The 22,175-nt window shown below is 44.2% G+C and overlaps 1 protein-coding gene across 1 annotated transcript in view; it reads right to left on the minus strand.

The window, feature by feature from the left end:
- Window positions 1–4,591: 4,591 nt before the first annotated feature.
- Window positions 4,592–22,175, minus strand: part of LOC116661096 — a 33,190-nt gene continuing 15,606 nt past the window's right edge. Inside the window, exons 3-6 of the mRNA XM_032472324.1 lie at window positions 9,278–9,355; window positions 7,490–8,818; window positions 5,830–5,960; window positions 4,592–4,669 (exon numbers count right to left, since the gene is read on the minus strand). Coding sequence (XP_032328215.1) covers window positions 8,802–8,818; window positions 9,278–9,355 — 95 coding nt within the window. The 3' untranslated portion in view covers window positions 4,592–4,669; window positions 5,830–5,960; window positions 7,490–8,801. The remainder of the gene's footprint in view (window positions 4,670–5,829; window positions 5,961–7,489; window positions 8,819–9,277; window positions 9,356–22,175) is intronic.

Below are 22,175 nucleotides of genomic sequence, written 5' to 3' on the forward strand. Positions count from 1 at the left end.
TATGTCAGAGATATTGCTTTATAGTTAGTTTGTTCAAATCAGTATCCAAACAAGGTCTGCACATCACTAAAGGCACATGCATAGCTTGGAAGATGACAGGAGTCTTTTTGGAGACGTTGGCATGTGTGATGGGTGGTTTAAAGGGATCAGCAATTCAAAAGTTAGTTTGTGGGAAAAGGGTAACAAGACAGTGCATTCTATAATGAAAAACATTGGGGGAAAAAAAGAACATAAACCTTAGAGGTGAGGGAAGGAAGAGATATCAAGAGATTGTAAATGAAGTAACTCAACAGAAGAAGGACATTTGTGAGAGAGATTCAGGTTAAGTAGGGGCCAGATTTGGAAGAATCTTGAATGGTAGGCTAAAAAGTTTTGAACACTGTCCTCAGAGCAGGGAGCCATTAGCGCCATTTATTTTTCCACTTATTGGAGACTGTTGCATGTGCTATAAACATAGATATTCTACTAGCAAGCAAAATGCATCAGCTCACTTCATAAGAAAATGTAGCTGTTTATGTATTCCAATGGCAATCATTTTCAAATATTTATAGCAAGTGGCAAAATAATCTAATGTTTAATCTTGCCCAATAATTAGATGCTCCATTTAGAGGAACACAAACAAATTGGACCTGATTTTACCAACCAATACACTACCCAGCAGCTGAGAGATCCTCATAAAGCAAAGTAATCATAATTCAACATATTTACAGTTGGAGAGATTTAAGATGAGTGTATTTCATGTAAACACACACACACACACACGCCTTGCAAACCTCAAATTCTACACTTTTCATCTACTATGAAAATGCAGTTTGCAATATGCCTGTCAACTATAAATATTTATTGACCCATAAATCCTCTCTTTATCAGCATAATGCTGATTGATTTTCATCATTAAAAGCTCTTCACATGACAGCTGAATTATCAAAGCCTTTAAAGAAAGTATACATCAAACTTAATGTACTTTGATAAATATTTTCTTCTTGTATACTTATTCTTTAATATATGGTGGTCCATATGATATAGATTGTTAAATACTTTTTTTTACAGGTTTATCAAAACATACATTCATACTCATAGGAATGAAAAGCTGGAAAATTCAAGGAGCAGTAGAGACACAGGTGCCAACTGAATCCTTGGAAACAATTTTTAAGAAATCAGCGCTGTCTTATAAATATAGAGCTGTAAATAGAAACAAATGAACTAGAGGGGTATCTCATATTACTTTTAAGTCAAGAGCAGAATTTTTTTTAATGTACTGGGTTTGGGGTATGCAGCACATTTTCTCAAAAAAGAGAAGGGAAATTGCACCTTCCGGATCCCACTTGTGTATGGAGCATACTTCCACATCACAGTGCCTTTGACCTGGGCTCTGTCCTTTCCCTATTATCTTTCTTTAATCCCTCTTGTACATCTGTCAAATTAAACTTTATGAAACATCACTTTCAACATTTTACTGCCCTAATCATGAAAGCTTCAACAAAGTCTTTCGGTGACATGTATTTTGGCAATCAAGGTCTTCAACAATCAAACCTTTCCCTTCCTTTCTATACTAATATACCAGGAAAGAAGCTACTACTTTGTATTACAGTGTTTCATTTTATTTCCTTTCCATGAAACCATTCTCCCTTCTTTAAAAGCATAGGCAAAGAGAAATGAGGCAAGTGCTAGGGAAGAACAGGCTTCAGATTGTGGAGACAAAATTAGCCCATGCCAAAAAAAAAAAAAAAAAAAATCCAGGGTTGAAAGAAAAACCAAATTGTTACAGAGCTTACAATGAAGCCTAAACATGAAGGGGCAAATTCCAAGGTTGAGGACCAACATTATCAACAGGTTTGAGAAAAGGTATCATGAAATGAAGAATCAGGAGAGGGTCTCTGAGTCATCAGAACATATTGGTATAACATATGGGGAGAATTTTCTTTTAAGGTACCAAGTGGGTTTAAGTCTTAGTTGTGGTAAGTGAAGGGGAAAAAGTAAAATAGAAGAAAGAGACAGAAAGTAGAGGAGGAAGGTGGGAGGAAGGAAAGGAGAAAGAAAGAGAGGAAGGGAGGAAAGGACATAAAAAACAAAAACAAAAAAACAGAATAAAAAAAAAAGACTGCAGAATTTCAGTGACCCTTTTGCTTAAAATGGAGTATTTTTGTCTAAGAAGTGGCTATGGAGCAGATTCCTGGCATAATGCATTTGAATATATATTTTAAATGTTCAGTTCTTCAGAATTGTAAGAACATTACAGCCAGATGTAAGATAATTTTTCATCATCTTCTTAGGTGTCAAACTCCTGTGGGCAATTTGCAACATTCAAAAAGAATATCGATATAACAGCAAAAATTAAAAGGCATTTTCATCACCTTGAGAAATGGTGATCAAAGGAAATGCGCCAACCAATTAAAACATGATCAATGCTTCTATTTCCTTTCTTTTCTGTCATAAACTGTGGCTAAAAAGAATTAAGTTATTATTTTTTTTAAAGCCTGCCTCATCTTGATAATGTCATGTAAAAAGGCAATTTGGGTCATTAGAGTTTAAATATACCATGCGGTGAATTACACTGATAGAATTTTATGATGGCAGTATTAATCGTATTTGAAATACATGTCAATCTGTTTAGTAGTTGATTCAGTTTAAAGCAAAGCAACTGGCTTTGGAAGGCTTAAAATGTTTTTATGCTTTTATAGAAAGATACATAAAACTAATATTAGACTGAGGTACCAGCTTAAGAAATCACGGTGTTTATTTTGTTTGTTAAAGTCAGTTATAATAAAGCATATTTTCTTCCTCAGTGTACTCACTTCTTTATTTCAAGAGAAAACCTGTGTTTTTCAGCCATCTCGGTAATTTGGATATACAACAGCAGGACGTACACTTTCTCTGCCTGCTACAAAGCATCATACACATGTGGTCCTATATAGCTTGGAAAGACACATCTAGGTTTGGTACATCCTCAAGTGTCAAAATATTAGGAGTCTGTACATATCTGGAACTTTTACATTTCTGGGGCCAGTTATTAAAAACCATCAAAATTTCACTGAGACAATAAGGATTCAAGTGAGACTGCCAAGGACAAATGTCTTAAAGTGACAGTCTGTGTGCAAGTTTGCTTTTTACTTTTCACCCAAGGGAATCTGCTATTCCCTTCTGTTTGCAGTGCCTGCTCAATCCGTCTTGCACCCTCTATGAGCCGCAATCCCCGCAGCTCTCACCATGCTATACTCACAGAACTGATCCTCCAAGTGAGTTGTGCCCTCCTTAGTTTGTCTGAGATAGTGGTTGGGTTAGACCCCTTCCCCTAACATACTAGCTGCCATATTTAAAGTAAACCATGTCTCACCTGGGATCCATTTACCAACTTTAAAGTTCAAGGCAAGGGAGCTAGGAGGCAGAAAGACCTTTGCAGGAATCCAATGTGAAAGATGATAGCTGGGGCCATGTGATGGGTCAACGTTAAGCGTTCTGGTTTCTCTTATCCTAGCTTCAATTATGTTTCAAATGAAATAGAAGACAAGGGCCATCAGCTGAGAATGAAGTTAGAAGAGGAGGTATTGGGCTCAAAAGATAGAGAAAAAGGGTGAGAAATAGAAGTCAGCTAAAGAGGAAGAGAGAATAAAACTAGATTTTAAAATACTTTTGAGTGTCTACATATACCAGACTTTGTGCTAGGCTTCTGAGGAAATACATTTGTGTATAAAATGTGGTCTTGGTATTCCAAAGGCTTACATTTTAGTACAGATGATTAAATACATACATATATATATGTAAAATTATAAGCAAGATTAGAATGAAAGCATCACATTGGATTAAGTTAGGATTTTTCAACAACAGCACTATTGATATTTTGTATCCAATCACTCTTTGTGGTGGGGAGACATCCTATATACTGTGGGGTATTTAGCAGCATCCCTGAGATCCACCAAGTGCCAATAGTGCCTCCCCAGTTGTGACAACCAAAATATCTCCAGATACTGTCGAATTTCCTGAGTGAAAAATCACCTGTAGTTTTGAACCAATGTATTCGATGGACAGTCTTGTATGTTGCTAATAAAGGTAACTTCTAGTTGGGGAAACCAAGGAAAGTCCACAGAGGAGCAGGGGGCTGATATGAGTAAGTGGAGAATAGCACAGTACTTCAGGAACAGAGAAGAGAATAAGAAAGTGGCTAAGCTGGAGATGGAAAGCCAAGTGGAGAAGTATAAATTATGCTTAAGGGTCATGTAGCATGTGGTGATCAGGAGACGGTTAGTGGAGAAAAACTGACAATCAAGTTAAATTACTTTTCATAAGTGAATAACATCTGGATGATTACAACAGCTTCTTAACTTGTCTCATTTATCCAAGTATCTTTTGAATATTATCCATATTCTATCTCGCGGCCAGAAGAAAAGCCCCATAAACACACACAGCACTGTTGACATAAATCAACTCTTTACTGCATGTCAACAATTTTCCAAGAAGCCTTTCTCAATCATGCACTTCCGGTTTGGTTTCAGGTCCTTTCCTCCAAAGACAATCCTGTTGGCAGACACTGGAACCTCTAGGAGTTAGAGCTGGGGGCCTTAACCAGACAGCAATTACTCACCTATGTTTTTGCTCTACCTTTTACTGCTCGAATTAACTTCAGTTCAAGCGTGATCTTTATTTACAGGACTGCATGATCTGTCCGTAAAATCTGAAAATAAACAAGTGTTTAAAATATGTGCATGTCTACACTTCTACTAGTCTGATTTCTTACCAGCTCAATACAATGCTTAACAGCTAGTTCAAGAGGCAAGATGCAGAAAGTAAAAATAATGGAAATTTTTAGTCACCATGTTGTTCATAGACCATTGTATCAGTACATTAATTTTGCTATCACTTTGAGTTGATGGGAGTTAATTTTTTTTTAACTTCCTGCTGAGTGTTTTTAAATGTGCATTGACCCACAAACCTTTAAATGATTCAAAGTACTATTTGAGAGAAACCATTAACCCAGACTTAGGAATATGGAACCACTACATATTGCAAGACTACATCTGACAAAGCAAGATCTGTAAAAATGCCTTTCTATTGATCACAAATAAAAATATTATGTAATCTTATAAGAAAGTTGAAGTTTATTAGATAATACTTTTCAGAGAAGTAAGTTTTCACTATTCCTTTTGTTTATTTTCAAACACTTCATCTTTATTCACAGGTTATATTGCTATACTTCAAAATTCAGCTTTGTAACATCCAAGTTCTGCAGTATTTTCATTGATTAGTCAGTCTCAGAACATACAAACCTCTTTAAACCAAGTGTAGACTTAATGCCCCCAGAACCCATTTGCTTAACAGGCTTAGAAAACTCCCTGCAGTCCCTTCCAGGATCTGATATTTGTAAAGGTTGTGTTTGCTCACGAAATGGCCATTTCTTCCCAAGGCCATTTTCTTTTCTGTTAAATGAATTTCTTTTCTGAACAAATGCTGAATTGTGTGCCATTTTTGATTAGTGACACAGGAATCTTGTCTTCTCTTTGCCAAAAAGAAACTGAAAGTGCCAGTATTTCATCTTCAATGATGTATGGGCATAGGGGTGAGACAAGGAGTTATTCCAAATTAAGGATTGCAAAGTGCCTAAAAATGTTCTACTGCTTAAATAATACTTGGGATGCTACTGGATTCTGCTTTTTGAAATAAAGCTCTTTGGGGTAAAACTGGTTACATTACTCTCAGTAGTGTTGGTTAGAATAAACACCAGGACACCAAATGTATAAATTATTGCTGCACTGGAGCGGGGAATCCACTCGGGGGAGCTTGCTCTTCCATCTGAGAAATGATCACAAATCAGTATAACTTAAACGTAGCACCTACCTGAATTAGCATCAGCTACAGAAACTTCCAGATACTTCTGAGCCTCAAAATGAGGCATCACAAACCATAAAACTAGTTTCAAGTCTGCACTGGAGACATCTTTTTTGACTGCGGCAGTGTCTGCAAAGCAACTGAACATGGAAAGTTTTTAAAATAGTAATTTATTGATAGAAAACTATCAAGAATTAAAAAGTTCTAATTCACACTTGTAGTAACGTAAACTATAAAACTGGCCACACTGATGAAATAATGAACTCATAATTTACATATGCTTATAAAAACTTTATAACAATAAAAATAACCAATTACTAGAATGACATCACTCTCTGCGATTAAATACAAGGCATTCCCATGTAACTTCTGTGTGTTCTTGCATCTGGTACATTGTTTCTTCTTAAAAGTGCATTATTCCATAAGAACATATAAAAATACATTCTGTATTTCTATGTATATTTATAAATATATGTTTTTTCAGTTTATCAGTAGTGCCTATAGCAAATTTTGGGATACACTAGTTTATATGGCAATAATGTGTTATTTGGCTTATTTTGGTTTATCCAAAATTAAATTAGAATGAACTTAGGAGCCCAAATAATGAACAAAATAGAAATCCTTTTCTCCAGCATCCTTCACAATAGAGGTCTGTCCCATCGAGGTGGGGCCAAGCTGGCGCAGTGGGAAAGCCCCTAGCTCCCCTCCTCCCGCAGGCACACCCAAATTACATGCAGAGAAACTACCTATTGGAAAAACAGGAAGATGAGCAGAAAAGGTCTTCTACAACTGAAGATATAAAGGAACTGCAGTACGATGAGCAGTAGGAGCGGAGATGCAGTACAGTCAAGACCCACACACCCAGGAGGGCGGCCCACAAACGGGGGTGTAAATCACAGCTGCAGAGGCTCCCCACAAGGAGTGAGGTGTCTGAGCCCCACAGCGAGCTCCCTGGCCTGGGGTCCTGCTCCAGGAAGGAAAGATAATCTAGAGCACTTGGCTTTGAAGGCCATCAGAGCTGATTTTAGGGAGAGGCAGAGGGCAGTGGGAAATAGAGACCCCACCCTTAAAAGGTACATACAGAAAGCTCACATGCTCCATGACCCAAGGCAGGAGCAGTAATCTGAAAGGAGCCAGGGTCAGACCTGCCTGCTGATCTTGGAGTCTCCCAGAGGCAGGAGGCAACTGAAGCTGACCCTGAGGATAGGGAAACTGGAGGCAGCCATTATGAGGGACTTGTTCTATGAGCACTGTTGCTGGCAAGAACAATTTTTGAATCCTTCCCCAAACACTTTGGCCTCAGGACCTAGCCCTGACCTGGCCTTACCCACCAGCCATTGACATCAGTAGTGGGATGCCTCAGGTCAGGCAACTATCCAGGCAGGGACACAGCTCCACTTTCCTTAAGACCCTTAAGACCTACCCTAGAACATGGCCCGGACCACCAGAGGGTCCAGGACCTGGCTCCACACACCAGTACACGGGCACTAGACCCTGGACCCCAAGAGCCCTGAGGCCAGAAATCCTTGGGATCCAACTCTGCCCACCAGTGAGCCAGCACGAGCCTTAGCCCTGCACACCAGTGAGCCAATGGCAGCTTCAGGATCATCAGGCCCTTCAGCCAGAGTCCCCAGGTGCTGGCCCCACTCACCAGTGAGAGGACACTCACCCCAGGATCCATCCTCACCCACTAGTGGGCAGGCATCAGCTCTGGATCACCTGGGTCCCAGCCCTACTCTCCAGGAGGTTGATGCCAGCTCCAAGACACCTGGGACCCCTCAGCCACCAGCCCCACACACCACTGGGCCAACACCAACTCCAGGACACTGCAGGCCCCACAGTCAGCCGTGTCAAAAGCTGGTCCTGCCCGACAGCAGGCTAACACTCAATCCAGTACCTCTAGCCCCTCAATCACCCACTCCAGAACCTGGCTCATCAGTGGGCCAGCACTAGCCCCAGGACCTCTGGGCCCCATCACAGTGGCTCGCAGCCTCCTCACAAGGCAGGGCTGGTAATCAGTCAGACTGGAGGCCCTTTCTCTGAGCCTCCTCCTTCTCTAAGTGCCACCGACAGTCTGGGCACCTTGGCCTTACTGCTGAACCCAAGGAGCATTGCTGGTTCCTGTCTTCTCAGCCTTGCCTCTGCATCCCAGGAAAGGAAGCCTGAAAGGGGCTCGGCAGATGGCTTTCCTGAGGCCCTCATGAGCCTGGCAGCGTGTCCAGGAGGGCCTGGAGTTCGTCTTCACTGAGAGGTGCTTCCAGAGGAACTTGCCAAAAGTCCCTCTTCCTGGGCGCTGGCACTCAGGAAGGGCTGTGCCTTTTCCAGAAGCCCTGTGTCTGACAAGAGTTCATCTAAGAGGCTCGCTGAGCCTCTGGGCCTGAGGGCTGGTGCTGAGGGTCCAACGGAGATGTGTCTTCACTCAGGGGTTCTGTTGCTGCCAGGCGTGTGTCTCAGTCTATCCAGGCTGCAGAATCACCCTGTGGGTGGCGCATGGCTGAGCCAGATGCTGCACGGTTTGTGGAGGATTGCCGCGGTCAGAGGTCAGGCTGAGGGGCGCCTTGGAGCTGGAGTGTGCAGGCAAGCTCCTCCTTGGGTGGAGGGTGTGAGTGCTGCATGAATGGGTGCAAGACCCCCTCCTGGACTCAGTCCTGCTGAGGAGCCATAGGGGACTATTCCTGGAGGTGGAGGGTTCTCAACTCTGCACAGCAGGGGTGGGCTTGGACCACCAGGAGCATCAATGGCCAGCCCATCAGCCACTAGAGGGAGCACAAGGCACAAAGAAGCTGGATGACGAAGGAGGGGCTGCTGTAGAAGGACGGGATGCTCTCCAGTGGATCAGATGGAGGACAGTGATGAGCGCTGTCGTGGACAGTGGGCAGGGGGTTTTGGTCCGACGGCACAGTGAGGGCTGGTCTGGCATCAGGGCCTTCTGCTGCGGCCTTCCCAGGCCCACCTCTGCTCTGCTCTGGGTGACGAGCTTTCTAGTTAAGAACTATACCTAGGGAAGAAGAGACAAAGGGGGGCAGTAGCATCAGAAGCAAGGCATTCCAAATGGATTTGCCTCCCCCTGCCCCCACTCCCCATGGTCTGATAGGCACTGGGCCAGACCGAGCCTTCTCGTAGGCCACAACCCCAGGTGATTTGACCTCCACCTGCCCCAGGCCCTTGCAAATGAGGGGCAATGTTAGGGCCACATTGGACCCCTGGCTTCTATGAAAGATCCCCTGTTGACTGGCTAGACTGTCAGGCCCCATCACAGACTGTCCAGCATCTCCTCTGCCCTCTCCCCTTCTGGAAATGGATGGCTTCAGGTCATCCACCTCAGTGAATTCCTATGGCAAATCATACCCACCCCCACCCCACAGCCCCAAGCCCTCAACCCCCACCCACACATCCAAAACTGTAACAGGAGCCTATGTTTATCCAGCACCAGCACAGGAGTAAATGGCCCTCCCACCTTGGGACAAATCATCTTCCACCCACTGAGAACTTGATTTGAAGTACAGGAAGTCCTGTTTGATGAACCAATTCTTCCCTGTGGAAAGAAAAGTGAAAGTGGTTCCTCTCAAAGGCTTGCACAAGGATCCTGTTTGAGAGGGTGAGATGAATGTCCACTTCCTCCCGGCCTTTCGGGTGGTGATCTAAAGGAGAATACACAAAGGAGAGAGGACATTGAAGCCCTTGGCACATTCAGTGCAGATACAGTCTATGGTACAGAGGACACATAACATCTCAGGTACCTATGGATCTCTACCTTCATCTCTACAGCATATTAACGTGTGTATGTGTAAGTAAATGCAGGCTCAACACACACACATTTTTCCCCCAGAACCACCTTCTTGCCACTGAGTGCTCTGAAGTTCTGATGCATCAACACTGGATCAATGCTAGCCAGGAAGCCCTAGGAAAAATTTCCCTAGGGGATGGAAAAAGGGAATTCTGCACTTGCTGACAGTTTTGGGGACCAGAAGGTTCAAAGCCTCTTTGGCCATGCATCACCCTGCCCTCCAAACAGGGGCTTGATGCTCGTATCTGGAACACGACTGGGACAAGAACAAGATATAACTGTGTCCTCTTTTAAGCATTTCCTGCCACGCATTTGCCATCCATGTTCAGAGATGATTCTGAATCTTGTGGGGTCTGTGATGGGGCAAGACTGGCAGAACCCTGGAGCTCTCCCCTTCAGTAATTTCCCTGGGGAAAATTCCCCTGAAGAATGAAATGAGTCAAAAAGAGCTGTGGACAGGGGTCTGGCCTCTATGGGAATCAGAGGGACTGATTCCACTGAGGCAAAGCCAATAAAGAGGGACTGCAGGGAATGGAGACAATCTGAGTTGGGGTTAAGAGGCTGAGTTTGTTTATTTTTTTTAAGGCAGCAATTTTGTTTTGTTTGTTTTTTGTCTTTTGTGTGTGGTAAGGCACAATAAAAGTTAGCTCTGTGGTTGAATTCTTCTGTTCATTCTGCTCCAGCACCAGCTCCAAGTCTCTTGCTTATGAAGAGCCAGAAGAAAGGTCAACTCAGGGCCTGGAGAAAGCCCTGCTTCTGTGTTTACCAGCACCTCTGATGCTGCAGTCAGTGCCACCTCCACCAGCTGCTCCTGTGGTGGGACAAGCCACATCCGCTCCAGTGGGAGTGGGCTCTGAGCTGGAGCAGCTGGGACCTTACACTTGAGTGAGTGCTCCATCTCCAGCTTCAAAAGTGAGAGGCAGTGCCAGCTCCAGCCCCAGAGCCTCCCTGCCCCTGATACATGACCAGGAGGAAGGGCAAAAGGAAGGCAGTCTTAACTCCCCACCTACCCCCAAGGCTGGCAAAGCACTCTGCCAGATGGATGCGCTGAGTGGGTGGGCTTTCACAGGGGGGCTGGGGCAGGGCTTCCTTTTGTAATAAGCTGCCCCACCCTGGCCTTTCCATGATCCTGACTCCTGGGACCAGGGTCCAAATCCCCAGCTCCACCACCTGTCAACCTGGGCAACTTCCTTTAACCCCAGCCTTCACTGTCCACCTGAGGTCAGTAGAGATGGATGGTAACAGGACATCCTGCAGAGTGGTTGTGCAGATCAAATGAGGTGGAACAGACAGAACAGTGGGCAGGGCCTGGTCTGCCAGTGGGGGGATGGAGCTCCCCGTGCACAACCAGGTCGGAGGGTCACCCAGCAGTTGGCCCAGGGCTCAGCTGTCCCAGCACTTAGCACACATCTGAAGTGCACTTAGCCACATGGGAGAGAAACAAACACACCTGTGGGTGTAGCTGCCACAGGGAGCGTGCATCTGAGCAAGAAGTCATAATGTGCATTCTGTGAATGCGAATGTGTATCTGAACATGCATCTGAATAAGGAGTCAGACCAGAGGGTGATCAGGATGGGTGCAAGATGCCCCCTTGGGTTAAGCAGAACTGAGCTACCTTCTAATGAGAGAATAGGGTTGTCAAAAATGCCCTTCTACTTTACCCACCAATACTGGGTCCTGTGGGTACTGATTTTCACTATCAGTGTGATGCTGGTGCCCTCAGTGTACAAAGAGAAAACCAGGGGTTCCCACAACGCTCTGGCCATGTCCTCTGCTTCCTGAACCCCGACTCTGATTGGCGACCCCTGACTGGGACGTAGAGGTGGGGTGTGGCAGATCATGTGACAACCCCCAGCTCCCAGTGGGTGTTAAAGAAAGTGGTTCCCTCTCAGTGCCAGGGGTCCACCTGGTCCCAGAAAAGCAACCCTGGCAATGAGCACATGGCACCACCATCCATGCTACTATCATTCAGCTCAACAGTGTGGCCACCTGTGTCATCACCCCCACCTCAGGGACCAAGGGTGGTGGCCCAGGAGAGGGCCTGGGTGGTAGGACACTGGGTCAAGGTGGCCGGGGCAGGCAATGGGCCATCAAGCAGAATCCCTCTCCAGACTCTTGGGAATGGCCCCTTTTCCTTTACCAGCTTTCAGGATGGAAGTCTGTGGTCCAAGCTCCTGCACAGTCCCAGGCCTGTCCTATCAGGGTCATGCTGCCCTTGATGCTCAGGTCTCAGTGGTCAGATCCTTCCTTCCTACCCTTCTCCTTCCTGGCTTGAGCTGGTATCATTCCTGTGGATTTTCAACATCCTGCTGTCTCATGTATTGAATGCCCTCTAGGTCCTCCCTGGGCTCCCTGGGGGTGTGTCTCATCTGGGACAAAGGAGGACAATGAGGGGACCAAAGCTGGAGCAAGCCAGGTGACAGCTTGACAGCTTCCCCACTTGCAGCCCACTCTGTTCCCCTCCCCAGGGGTTCCAGTCCTCAGGACTTTCCCTCCCTGCAGGCCCTGCTTCAAATCACTGTCTGAAGGAGACTTGGGGGAAGTTTCTAGGTGGGTGGGCATCTCTCTATAGGAAGCTCAGGGTCAAGGCAGGACATCTTTATTTGTCTGCCATCACCCACCCCACCCCAGTCAGCTGGGACCTCCTGGGGGGCAGCAAAGTTGACAGGCAGGAGCTGGGTTGGGGGCTGAGTCTCTAAGGCCCCTTGAGAAATAGGCCACGGTTCCTATTGCTTTAGGAATTGATTTTCTTAAATGTCCCAGAGAGTGGAGCCAAATTGGAGAATTTCAAGCGTTCTCATTGTATCAACAGAAGTCTATGCTCAGCTGAAACTCAAACTGGTGGAAATGGATCTTCTCAGTAGAAATGGAAATGGAGGCCCCAGGTGACCAACGCCAGGGCTCCCTTCCCAGTCCCATAGCACCTTCCTGCCCAGAGAATCCCAGTGAAAACCTGCATCCAGGCAGCTTGAATACTTTAGGTTCTCAAATAAAAGGGATTTGCACTTTAACTCCTCTCACACACATTTCCCCTAAACTTCCTTCTTGCCCTTCCACTCAGGAGGAGCTCCTGGAAATGTAAAGAGCTGTAACACAACATTGTAAATCAACCATACTTCGTAAAGTTAAAAAAAGAAGCATCTGAATAAATTATCTAACTTTATACCGAGAACAAAATAAGTTAGCAGAATGAAGTAAATAATAAAGATAAGAAGAGAAACAAAGGAAATAGAGAAATGAAAATAGAAAATTTTAACAAAACAAAGATGTGCTTTCTGAAAAAAATAAACATAAAGAAACCTTTATTTAGAATAAGAAAAGTGAGAAGATTCAAATAAAATCATAAATGAAAAAGAAGAAATTACAACAGATGCCTCCGATACAGAAGGATCATAAGAGACTATTAGGAAAAATGATATACCTACAAATTGTATATCCTGCAAGACATGGATCAATTCTTAGAAAATACATCCTTTCAAGTCTGAATGAAGAATTGGAAAGGTTAACATACCAGTAACACTGGAGGCTGAAGTCATAATCAAAACCTCCCGACAAAGAAAGTCCCAGGACCAGATGCTTCATAGCTGAATCCTACCAAACATTCGAAGAAGAAATAATACCAATTCTTTTTACTTTTCCAAAGCAGAAGTAGAAAGAATACTTCCTAATCACTCTATGAGATCAGCATCACCATGGTAACAGAACTAGATAGGACACTACAAGGAAAGGAAACTACAGGCCAGCATCTCTGAGGAACACACATTCAAAGTTCTCAATAAAATACTAGCAAGCCAAATTCAACATTACATCGAAAAGGTTATACATCATCAAGTGGGTTTCTTTTTTTGGGGGGGGGGGAGTCCTGGATGCAAGATTTGCTTAACCTACACCATCAATGTGATAAACCACATAAACAGAATGAAAAACAAAAACCACATGATCATCTCAATAGATGCAGGGGAAACATTTTACAAAGTTCAACATCCAATAATGATAAAAACAACAAAACCAGCACAGAAGGAATAAATAATTCCTCAACATAATAAATCATTTATGATAATCCCATTGTCTTATCAGCACAGGGAAACTGTAGGTTTCCCCTAAGTTCTAGTTCTATGAAGGCAAGGAGGCCCACTCTCACCACTCCTATTCAGCACAGTACATGGGGGCCCCAGGCAGAGCAATTAAGCAAGCAAAAGAAAAAGTATCCAAATTACACAGAAAGCAGTAAAATTGCCTCAGTTTGTAGATAAAATAATCATACAATGTAGAAAACCCTAAAGACTCAACTAAAAATAGTACCAACACATCTAGTAAAGTTACAGAATACAAAAATCAACAAAAACTAGCAGTGTTTTTTTTTTACACCAGCAATCCTCTATCCAAAAAGTAAATCAAGAAAACAACCCCATTTAAAATAGCTTCAAAAATTATGCAATACTTGGGAATGAATTTAACCAAGGAGGTGAATATTCTATACATAGTAAAGTAAATGATACAGATGAAAGAAACTGAAGATGAAAATAAATGGAAAGATCTCTCATATCCGTGTGTTGGAAGAATTATTAGTTAAAAATGTCTACTATGCAGATTCAATGCAATGCCTGTAAAAATTCCAAGGGCATTATTCACTAAAACAGAAGAGTAATTACACAATTGGAACTTGGGTTTTAACAAACTAGCAGAGAACAAAATTGTTTAAAAATAAATTAAATGTTAAAATAATGTGAACCCAAGTGAAATCAGAAGTTTCAAATTATTTCAAATAAAATAGATATTAATAAAAGCTTAAAAATAATTAGGAATTAAGAACAAAATGAAGAAAATTATTTTATTAATAACTGAAAAAAGCAAATCTTTCAAGGAAATAAAAGGAATAAGAAGAGGACAATTCAGACTTCTCATTTCATTTACATGGTTCAGCATGTAAAGAGTTTGTAAGTTGTCACTCTAAAAACAAGTAAAATATCAGACCAACTGAAAATCAGTAACCTTTATTAGAGCCCTCAGAGAATGAGGTCACAGTGCGAATTGCCAGCCCCCAAGTTGGAGAGACAGACAGGTGGACACAAACACTCTAATTACCAGGGCAGAAACCACAAGCAGAAACCTGCATGGACCCCCAGGGAGGAAACCTGAACTGTAATTGACAAGCTGCTGGAGGCTCAGGGCTGCAGTCTGAGAGCCAAAAACTCCAGGGGGCCCAGTGTTAGGAGGGGCCCCGAATTCTGTTCAGGATTCCTACCACGTTCTCTCAATGAAAACAAGAAAAAAAAAAAAAAAGGGTTTCACTTCCATCAGGGCAGAAACTATTTTGAAACAGGCCCACAAGTTTCATTCTTCTTTATGAGGCCTGCCCTCAAGAGAAACTATTTTACCAGACCGTAAACAACTGAGGATTTAGCAGAACACAACTGCCCTGAAGGAAAAGACATACCCAAATCCAGCCCTCTAGAAACCATATAAACGTAACAATGTAAGGAAAGCAGTAGCCAGAGAGCTAACCTTTATACATACCAAAGAAATCACATGGTAGAGAAACTTTGTTTGCAACCAGTGCAAAAAGCTGCCACTGATCAGCTAGCACTTTAACAAGAGCATGTTCTCATTGTGTAGCAAAATCAATCAGAAGGTAACTGAATGGATCTGGAAATTGTAGTGCCAAAAATAACATCTTAAATATTAAGCACATATGTATATCCATATACTTAATGTACATAGCATATATATAAAAAACCAAGAATGAGAGAAAATTCTGATAAAAAAAGAAAATGCAACTTAATTTTTGGAGGCTTCCACACCAGCCCTCACCGGCTCCTCCCTCCTGGCACTCTTGGCAGCCCCCTGCAACGGTTGGCAGGCGCCCACGCCCTGATCACGGCCCAGCTTTCAGCGCCTGCATCGCAGTAAGCTCACTGCCCAACAGTACACACAAGAAACTTTTAAAAGATTTCCCCTACAAAATGCCCTTTGTGAAAATTAATAATGTAAATAAATAAATTTTTTAAAATCTAAAACTTCCTTCGCTCCTTACACTCCGGAACCGGCGAGTGAGCACGGAGCTCCGGCAGAGGGGACTCCCCGGGAACTGGCTACGTCCAGCCCGGGGTGCAGCCCCAAGCCTGCCTGGGCGCACGGAGGTCGGCGCCGCCACCGCTCACCGCAGCCCCCGCGACTCCCCCGAAGTCCGCAGCGCCAGCGTCGGGGCCGCAGCCCGAGCATGTGAGTCGGGGTGCGGGCTGGGCGCCGAGGACGCCGCGGCTGGAGAGCCGAATGGCCGACAAAGCCCAAGAGGGCGAAGCAGAGCGAGGGCGGATGGCTCGTGCCCTGCTCCCTGCCCCGGGCCTGACCCACACTGGGGACTGCACGAAATTTAAACCCCCCTCAAAAAAAGAAAAATGCTTTTCTTTCCTTTTACCCTTTTGCTGTGCGGGTAGGCGCGCTGAGACTTGGAGTCCTTTTGCCCCCAGTTTCACTGACCTGAGGTGCCCCCCACTGTTTGGAGCCCGGGAGCGCGGGTTGAAAGCTGGGAGCTCGGAAGCGCCGGACTGGGGTCTCTACTCCGCCGCCCGACCCCGCGGGAGAGATCGTCCTCCTAACCCGCCTCCCTGGCTCTGCGTTTCTCTTCCAATCCGCTGATCGCTGGGCGGCCTCTCCCTTCTCGGCCCCGCGGAGCCGGAGCCCGCTGCCCAGAGCGAGCTGCATCGTGCTGCTCCCCTGCTCGAGACGTGGGACCAGCCGGCTTCCCGCTCCGCGGCGCCCTCCCCGACGCCCCCTGCCTCCTTCCCTCCTGCGTCTTTCCAGCTCCCCTCTGTCATCGCTGGTGTGCGTCTGAGTATGCGCTCAGGGCTTTTGTTTTTGATTTTTTTTCTCTTTGCTCTTACAACCCTGGAGTCAAAGGCAGGGGAGCAAAAGTGGGGAGGAGTTACAAAAAATAAAAGCAAGCAAGAAGCGTTATATTTGCAACATTGGGAAGACGGGGAACACACCACCTTGCCTCATCTCAGTGCCCTTCCACACATGGGTGTCTTTTCTGCCACCTTCTGGCCCTGAAGCCCCAGTCTTGTATGGACACACCTCCCTCCCTGGAGTATGGAACCACCAAGTGACCGCAGTCACTAGTCACTGAGCAGTGGGGCTTGTACCAGCTCATCCTGCTACCTACAGATTGTTCTAATAACAAGATCCTATTGAGAGACATGCCCAGTACAGTGACTCACAGTGGTGATTCATCTCACTTCCATTTTATTCATCTTAGCAAATGTTAAATACCGCTGAGGTTGTGGGCACAGGAAGTCTTGATTTACTAGAAAAGACTTTGACAGGTTCTTAGAAAACAAGGACAGGAACTTAAGGCATCCAGACATGTTCCATAAGCAGAGCTGAGACAGCTGTCTCCCGCTTTGTCCCAGGACAAACCATGTGCCCGCATAGGGCCACCTGACCCTCCAGCTTCTGACCCCCAGACAAGAGATGCCATGACACCCATGTGTAGAGGGGCCTGGGACCAGCTATTGTCATCACCGCCCATCAGTTTCCATAAGAAAACACCATGAGCAGCTTTGGATTTGCAAAGATGCCAAAACACAAACACTTGTGTTCTCAGGAGCACAGATGCCAGACGCTCACTCCTGATTCCAGCTGCTCCTGGGCTCATCCTCTTTTAAACCACAGCAGCTCCGGGGACACTGCTTCTTGCTCTACAATCCCCTCAGCACACCCCCCAGCAAGCTCCCTACCCGGACAACTCCAAGTCCTCCTCCAAAACAGGCTCTGATACCCACTCCTCCAGGCAGTCTCCCTTGCCTTCTTTCCAGCCTCTTTTTTTTTAAATTTTTATTTTATTGGCCTATATTTGGTTTACAATGTTGTGTTAATTTCTGGTGTACAGCACAGTGAGTCAGTTATACATGTATATGTTCCTTTTCATATTCTTTTTCATTAGGCTATTACAAGATACTGAATATATTTCCTTGAGGTATACAGTAGAACCTTGTTGTTCATCTGTTTTATATACAGTATTTAGTATCGGCACATCCTGAACTCCCAGTTTATCCCTCCACCCCTCCCCTTCCCCTCCACTCCTGCTAACCATAAGTTTGTTTTTTATGTCTGTGAATCTGTTTCTGTTTTGTAAATAAGTTCATTTGTGCCCTTTTTTGCCCTTTAAATTCCACATATGAGTGACGACATATAGTATTTTTCTTTCTCTTTCTGGCTTACTTCACTTAGTATTGACAACTCCAGGTCCATCCATTTTGCTGCAAATGACATTTTTTATGGCTGAGTAGTATCCCATTATGTATCTATCTATCTATCTATCTCACAACTTCTTTATACAGTTATCTATTGATGGACACTTAGGTTGCATCCATGTCTTGGCTATTATAAATAGTGCTGCTATGAACATTGGGTACATGTATCTTTTCAAATTAGATTCCTCTGTATACATGCCCAGGATTGGAATAGCTAGATCATAGGGTAACTCTGTCTTCAGTTTTTTAAGGAATCTACTGCTTTCCATAGTGGCTGCACCAAATAACATTCCCAGCAGCAGTGTGGGGCCATACTCTCTCCAGCATTTATTGTTTGCTTCTAGCCTCTTTTATATTCATTTCCTACTAAAATGATCACAGTGGATTCAAACAGAGCTGCTATATGTTTGCCCTCCATGCAGTGGGTGTGTGGGAGCAGGGCTCATGGCTGACTCTCCCTCATTACATCTAGACCCTCAGCTTGGGCCCTGGCAGGTAGTGGGGATGGAGCAGGGCCTCTGAAACAGGTGCTCTAAATACCTGGGCTCTGTCTTCATGGGAACTTACAGTTTAATGAAAGAGATCTAATGACAAAGAAGGTGTATTTAAGGCACTCTGAACATGGATCAGGAAATTCTTTCCTTAGTAATTCACATTTGAACTGAGATCTCACTAGGATGTAAGTATCAGCTGGGCAAGGGGGGAAAAAAAGGTGTAAATAACTTTCCCAGGATAGAGAATAACAGACAAATGTTCTAAGGTGGGAAGGAGCAACTAGTGTAACTACGAAAAGGCCATTGGGGCTTTAGCCAAGAGATGGGGCAATAGCAAGAGCTAGTGGATTATGTGTATCAGTTAGGGTAGGCTGGGTTGTGCTGAATAACCAGTGATTCCCCAAGTCCCAGTGGCTTTCAGTAAGGCTTATTTACCTCTCATGCTGCATGCTTGCATGGCTCTGCCCCATGTCATCATCCCTCTTAAGTCAGGCTGAAGGAGCTGTCTCTATCTGGATACTGCCAATGCCATGGGAGAAGGAAAAGAAGTGATAAATCAGGTGCTCGTTCTTCAGTGTCTGATCACATTTCTTTTACTGTCCATCAGCTCCTTTGCCATGACTGAGAAACAAAGGTTAGGGCTGTATAATCCTCCAGGGAGAGGGGTGTTACAGCAAGGGGCACTGAATGTGGGTGAATCATAATCCGTTTCCACACCAGGCTTAAGATTTTGATATTTATCTTAGGAACAGAGGGAAAAAACACTGAATAAAATTTCCATTTTTAATAAATCACTCTGTAGTGAGGAGAACAGCAGACTGGATGTCGGGAGAAACATTAGGAGGCCATTTCAGTTTTCCAGGGACAAAAAGATAGTACTTTAGGGTCATGGCAGGGGGAACTGGAGAGAAACCAACAGACTTAAGAGATGGGAGGATCTAGTGATGTGTAGGAGAAGCAAGGTGAGTGACTAGGTGGCCACAGAAGGTGGAAGAGACATAGTAGATTTGATGTCTCAAGTCTTTCCAGTTTCTGGCTCTCGTATCTTGGGAAGACCAGGTAAACTATTCTCTGTTTGTTCTTAGGTTCCCTGTGTTCTCCTAATAAATCTCCCTTCTTTCTTCAAAAAAAAAAAAAAAGCATGGGCTAAAAAAAGGAAGGAACACATGGATTAATAAGGTGATGAGCAGCTGAGGGAATTGACAAGTGACAGGATGATCCAGGATTGAGTCTCATTATGGACATAAATACTGTCCCTTTCACATCCCCTCAGTATTTTTATATTTTTATGACCACCCCAAACTCTCCCTTCCTTCCTCTCATCAACACCTCCACTCAAAACAAATGGGGTTCTTTTGATGCAGTCCTGCAGGTTTGTGCGCTAAGGATTTAAAATGACTGAACTAGGAGGGGCCTGCCCTACGTGACAGGGTGAGTGGTGGTGATTCATCTGTAAAACGTCAGCTGGTGTCAGGCAGCGGCAGGAGAGTGGGAGCCAAGAGCTGAGCAGGTGCAGAATAAGGGAATTAAATGTGTTCACCCAGCAGCCTCAGGGATGGCCGGCCCTGGAGCACAAGTGTGGAAGATGGAGGGTACTTCTAGAAGTCAGGGTTGAGATGTGGCTTTGAAATCAGAACAGTGGGCTTCAAAGCTGCCCCCACCACTCGGTCAGTTAATAAAAGCAAAATGAGGGTCAGTTTTCTCACGTGTAAAGTGGGAATATGGAAGCCTCTCCCTCTTAGGGAGGCAGGGTGGGGCAACAGCAGTGTACAGGAACCGTCTAGGCTGAGTGTGCACCCAGCCAGGCTGTTACCGCTGCTACAACCACTATCTCCCAGGGCAGGGTCAGAAAACTTTTCCTGCAAAGGCCCAGACACTAAACATTTTAGGCCTTGAGGGACCGACAGTCTCCCTCACAACAATCGCCCCCTGCCGCTGTAGTGCAGACACAATTTCTGCGGCAGGCAGTCCACGCTCTCACCCTGCTTACTGAGATGTGGATTACTGACATGTAACTGTCACATAACACTGTTAGTTTTAGGTGTACAGCATAATAATTTGATATATGTATGCACTGCGAAATGATCACCTCGTTAAGTTTAGTTTATATCCATCACTGCCCATAGTTACACATTATTTTTCTTGTGATGAGAACTTTTAAGATCTACTCTCTTAACTTTCAAATACACAATACAGTGTTGTTAACTACACTCACCTTGCTGTACATTACATGACCATGACTTGTTTATCTTATAACTGGAAGTTTGTACCTTTTGACCATCTTCACCCATTTCACCCACCCCCACCCTCACCTCTGGCAGCCACCAACCTGTTCTCTGTTTCTGTGAGTTCACTTTAGTTATTAGATTCCATATATAAGTGAGATGGTATGTATTTATCTTTCTCTCTCTGACTTATTTCACTTAGCATAATACCATCAAGGCCCATCCATGTTGTCACAAGTGGCAGGATTTCATTCTTTTTTTTATGGCTGAATAAGATAACATTATATATATAATTTTCTTTATCCATTCATCTGTTGATGGACACTTGTTTCCGTATCTTGGTTATTGCAAATAATGTTGCAGTGAGCATGGGGGTGCAGTTGTCTCTTTGACACAGTGATTTCATTTCCTTTGGATATATTCCCAGGACTGGAATTACTGGATCATATACAGCTCTATTTTTAATTTTTTGAGGAACCTCCATACTGTTTTCCACAATGACTGCACCAATTTATATTCCTACCAACAGTGCCCGAGTTTCCCTTTTCTCTACACCCTCACCAACAGTTATCTCTTATATTTTTGATGACAGCCATCCTGACAGGTGTGAGGTGATACCTCACTGTGGTTTTGATTCGATTTCCCTGATGATGAGTGATGTTGAGCATCTTTTTAGGTATCTGTTGGCCATCTATATGTCTTCTTTGAAAAAATGTCTATTCAGTTCCTCTGCCCATTTTTAAATCAGATTGTTTGGTATTTTTGCTGTTGAGTTGTAGGAATTCCTTATATGCTTTGGGTATTAATCCCTTATTCAGATATATGATCTGAAAGTACTTTCCCCCTTCTGTTTGTTGCCCCAACCTCTGCTTTCTGGATGACGTGAGTCCAGGCACTTGGGAGTCCCTGCTTCTCACACGCATTTCCAAAAAGTGGGTGGGAGGGGTCTGTGTTCTGATAAAACTGTAGGTGGCCATGGGTCACTAACCCCTCTTCTAGGAGGCCAGCTCTGAGGACTGTGGTGCGGACAGGCATGATTCACCTGAAGCCATTGGTCAGATGGTCATGTGCTCTGGAACTCACCTCTCCCAGCCTGGAATTGATGAGGCAATTTGTAAAGGGAGGGCCTTGCAGCTAAAACACTGAGCAGGTGCTCTTGTTCCTTGTAGGAATGACCTAGGTTGTCCAGCTTTCCCAACACAATTTGCTGAACAGACTGTCTTTTCTCCATGTATATTCTTTTCTTCTGCCAAAGATTAATTGACCATAGTTGTGTGGGTTTATTTCTGTTCTCTCTATTCTGTTCCATTGAGCCACATGTCTGTTTTTGTGCCAATATTATGCTATTTTGATTACTGCAGCTCTGTAGTACTGTCTGAAGTCTGGGAGGGTTATTCCTCCAGCTTTGTTCTTTTTCTTCACTATTGTTTTGGCAATTCTGGGTCTTTTGTGATTCCTCAACATTATTTCTTTAAATAAGTTTTCTTCTCTTTTCTTTTCTTCTTTTGGAACTCCTATGTTGTTACACTGTTTTTCTTGACTGTCCTATAAATCCTGTAGGCCTTATTCAGTCTTTTTCATTCCTTTTTACTT

Source organism: Camelus ferus, chromosome 33 (genome assembly GCF_009834535.1).
Source record: "Camelus ferus isolate YT-003-E chromosome 33, BCGSAC_Cfer_1.0, whole genome shotgun sequence".
NCBI lineage: Eukaryota > Metazoa > Chordata > Mammalia > Artiodactyla > Camelidae > Camelus > Camelus ferus.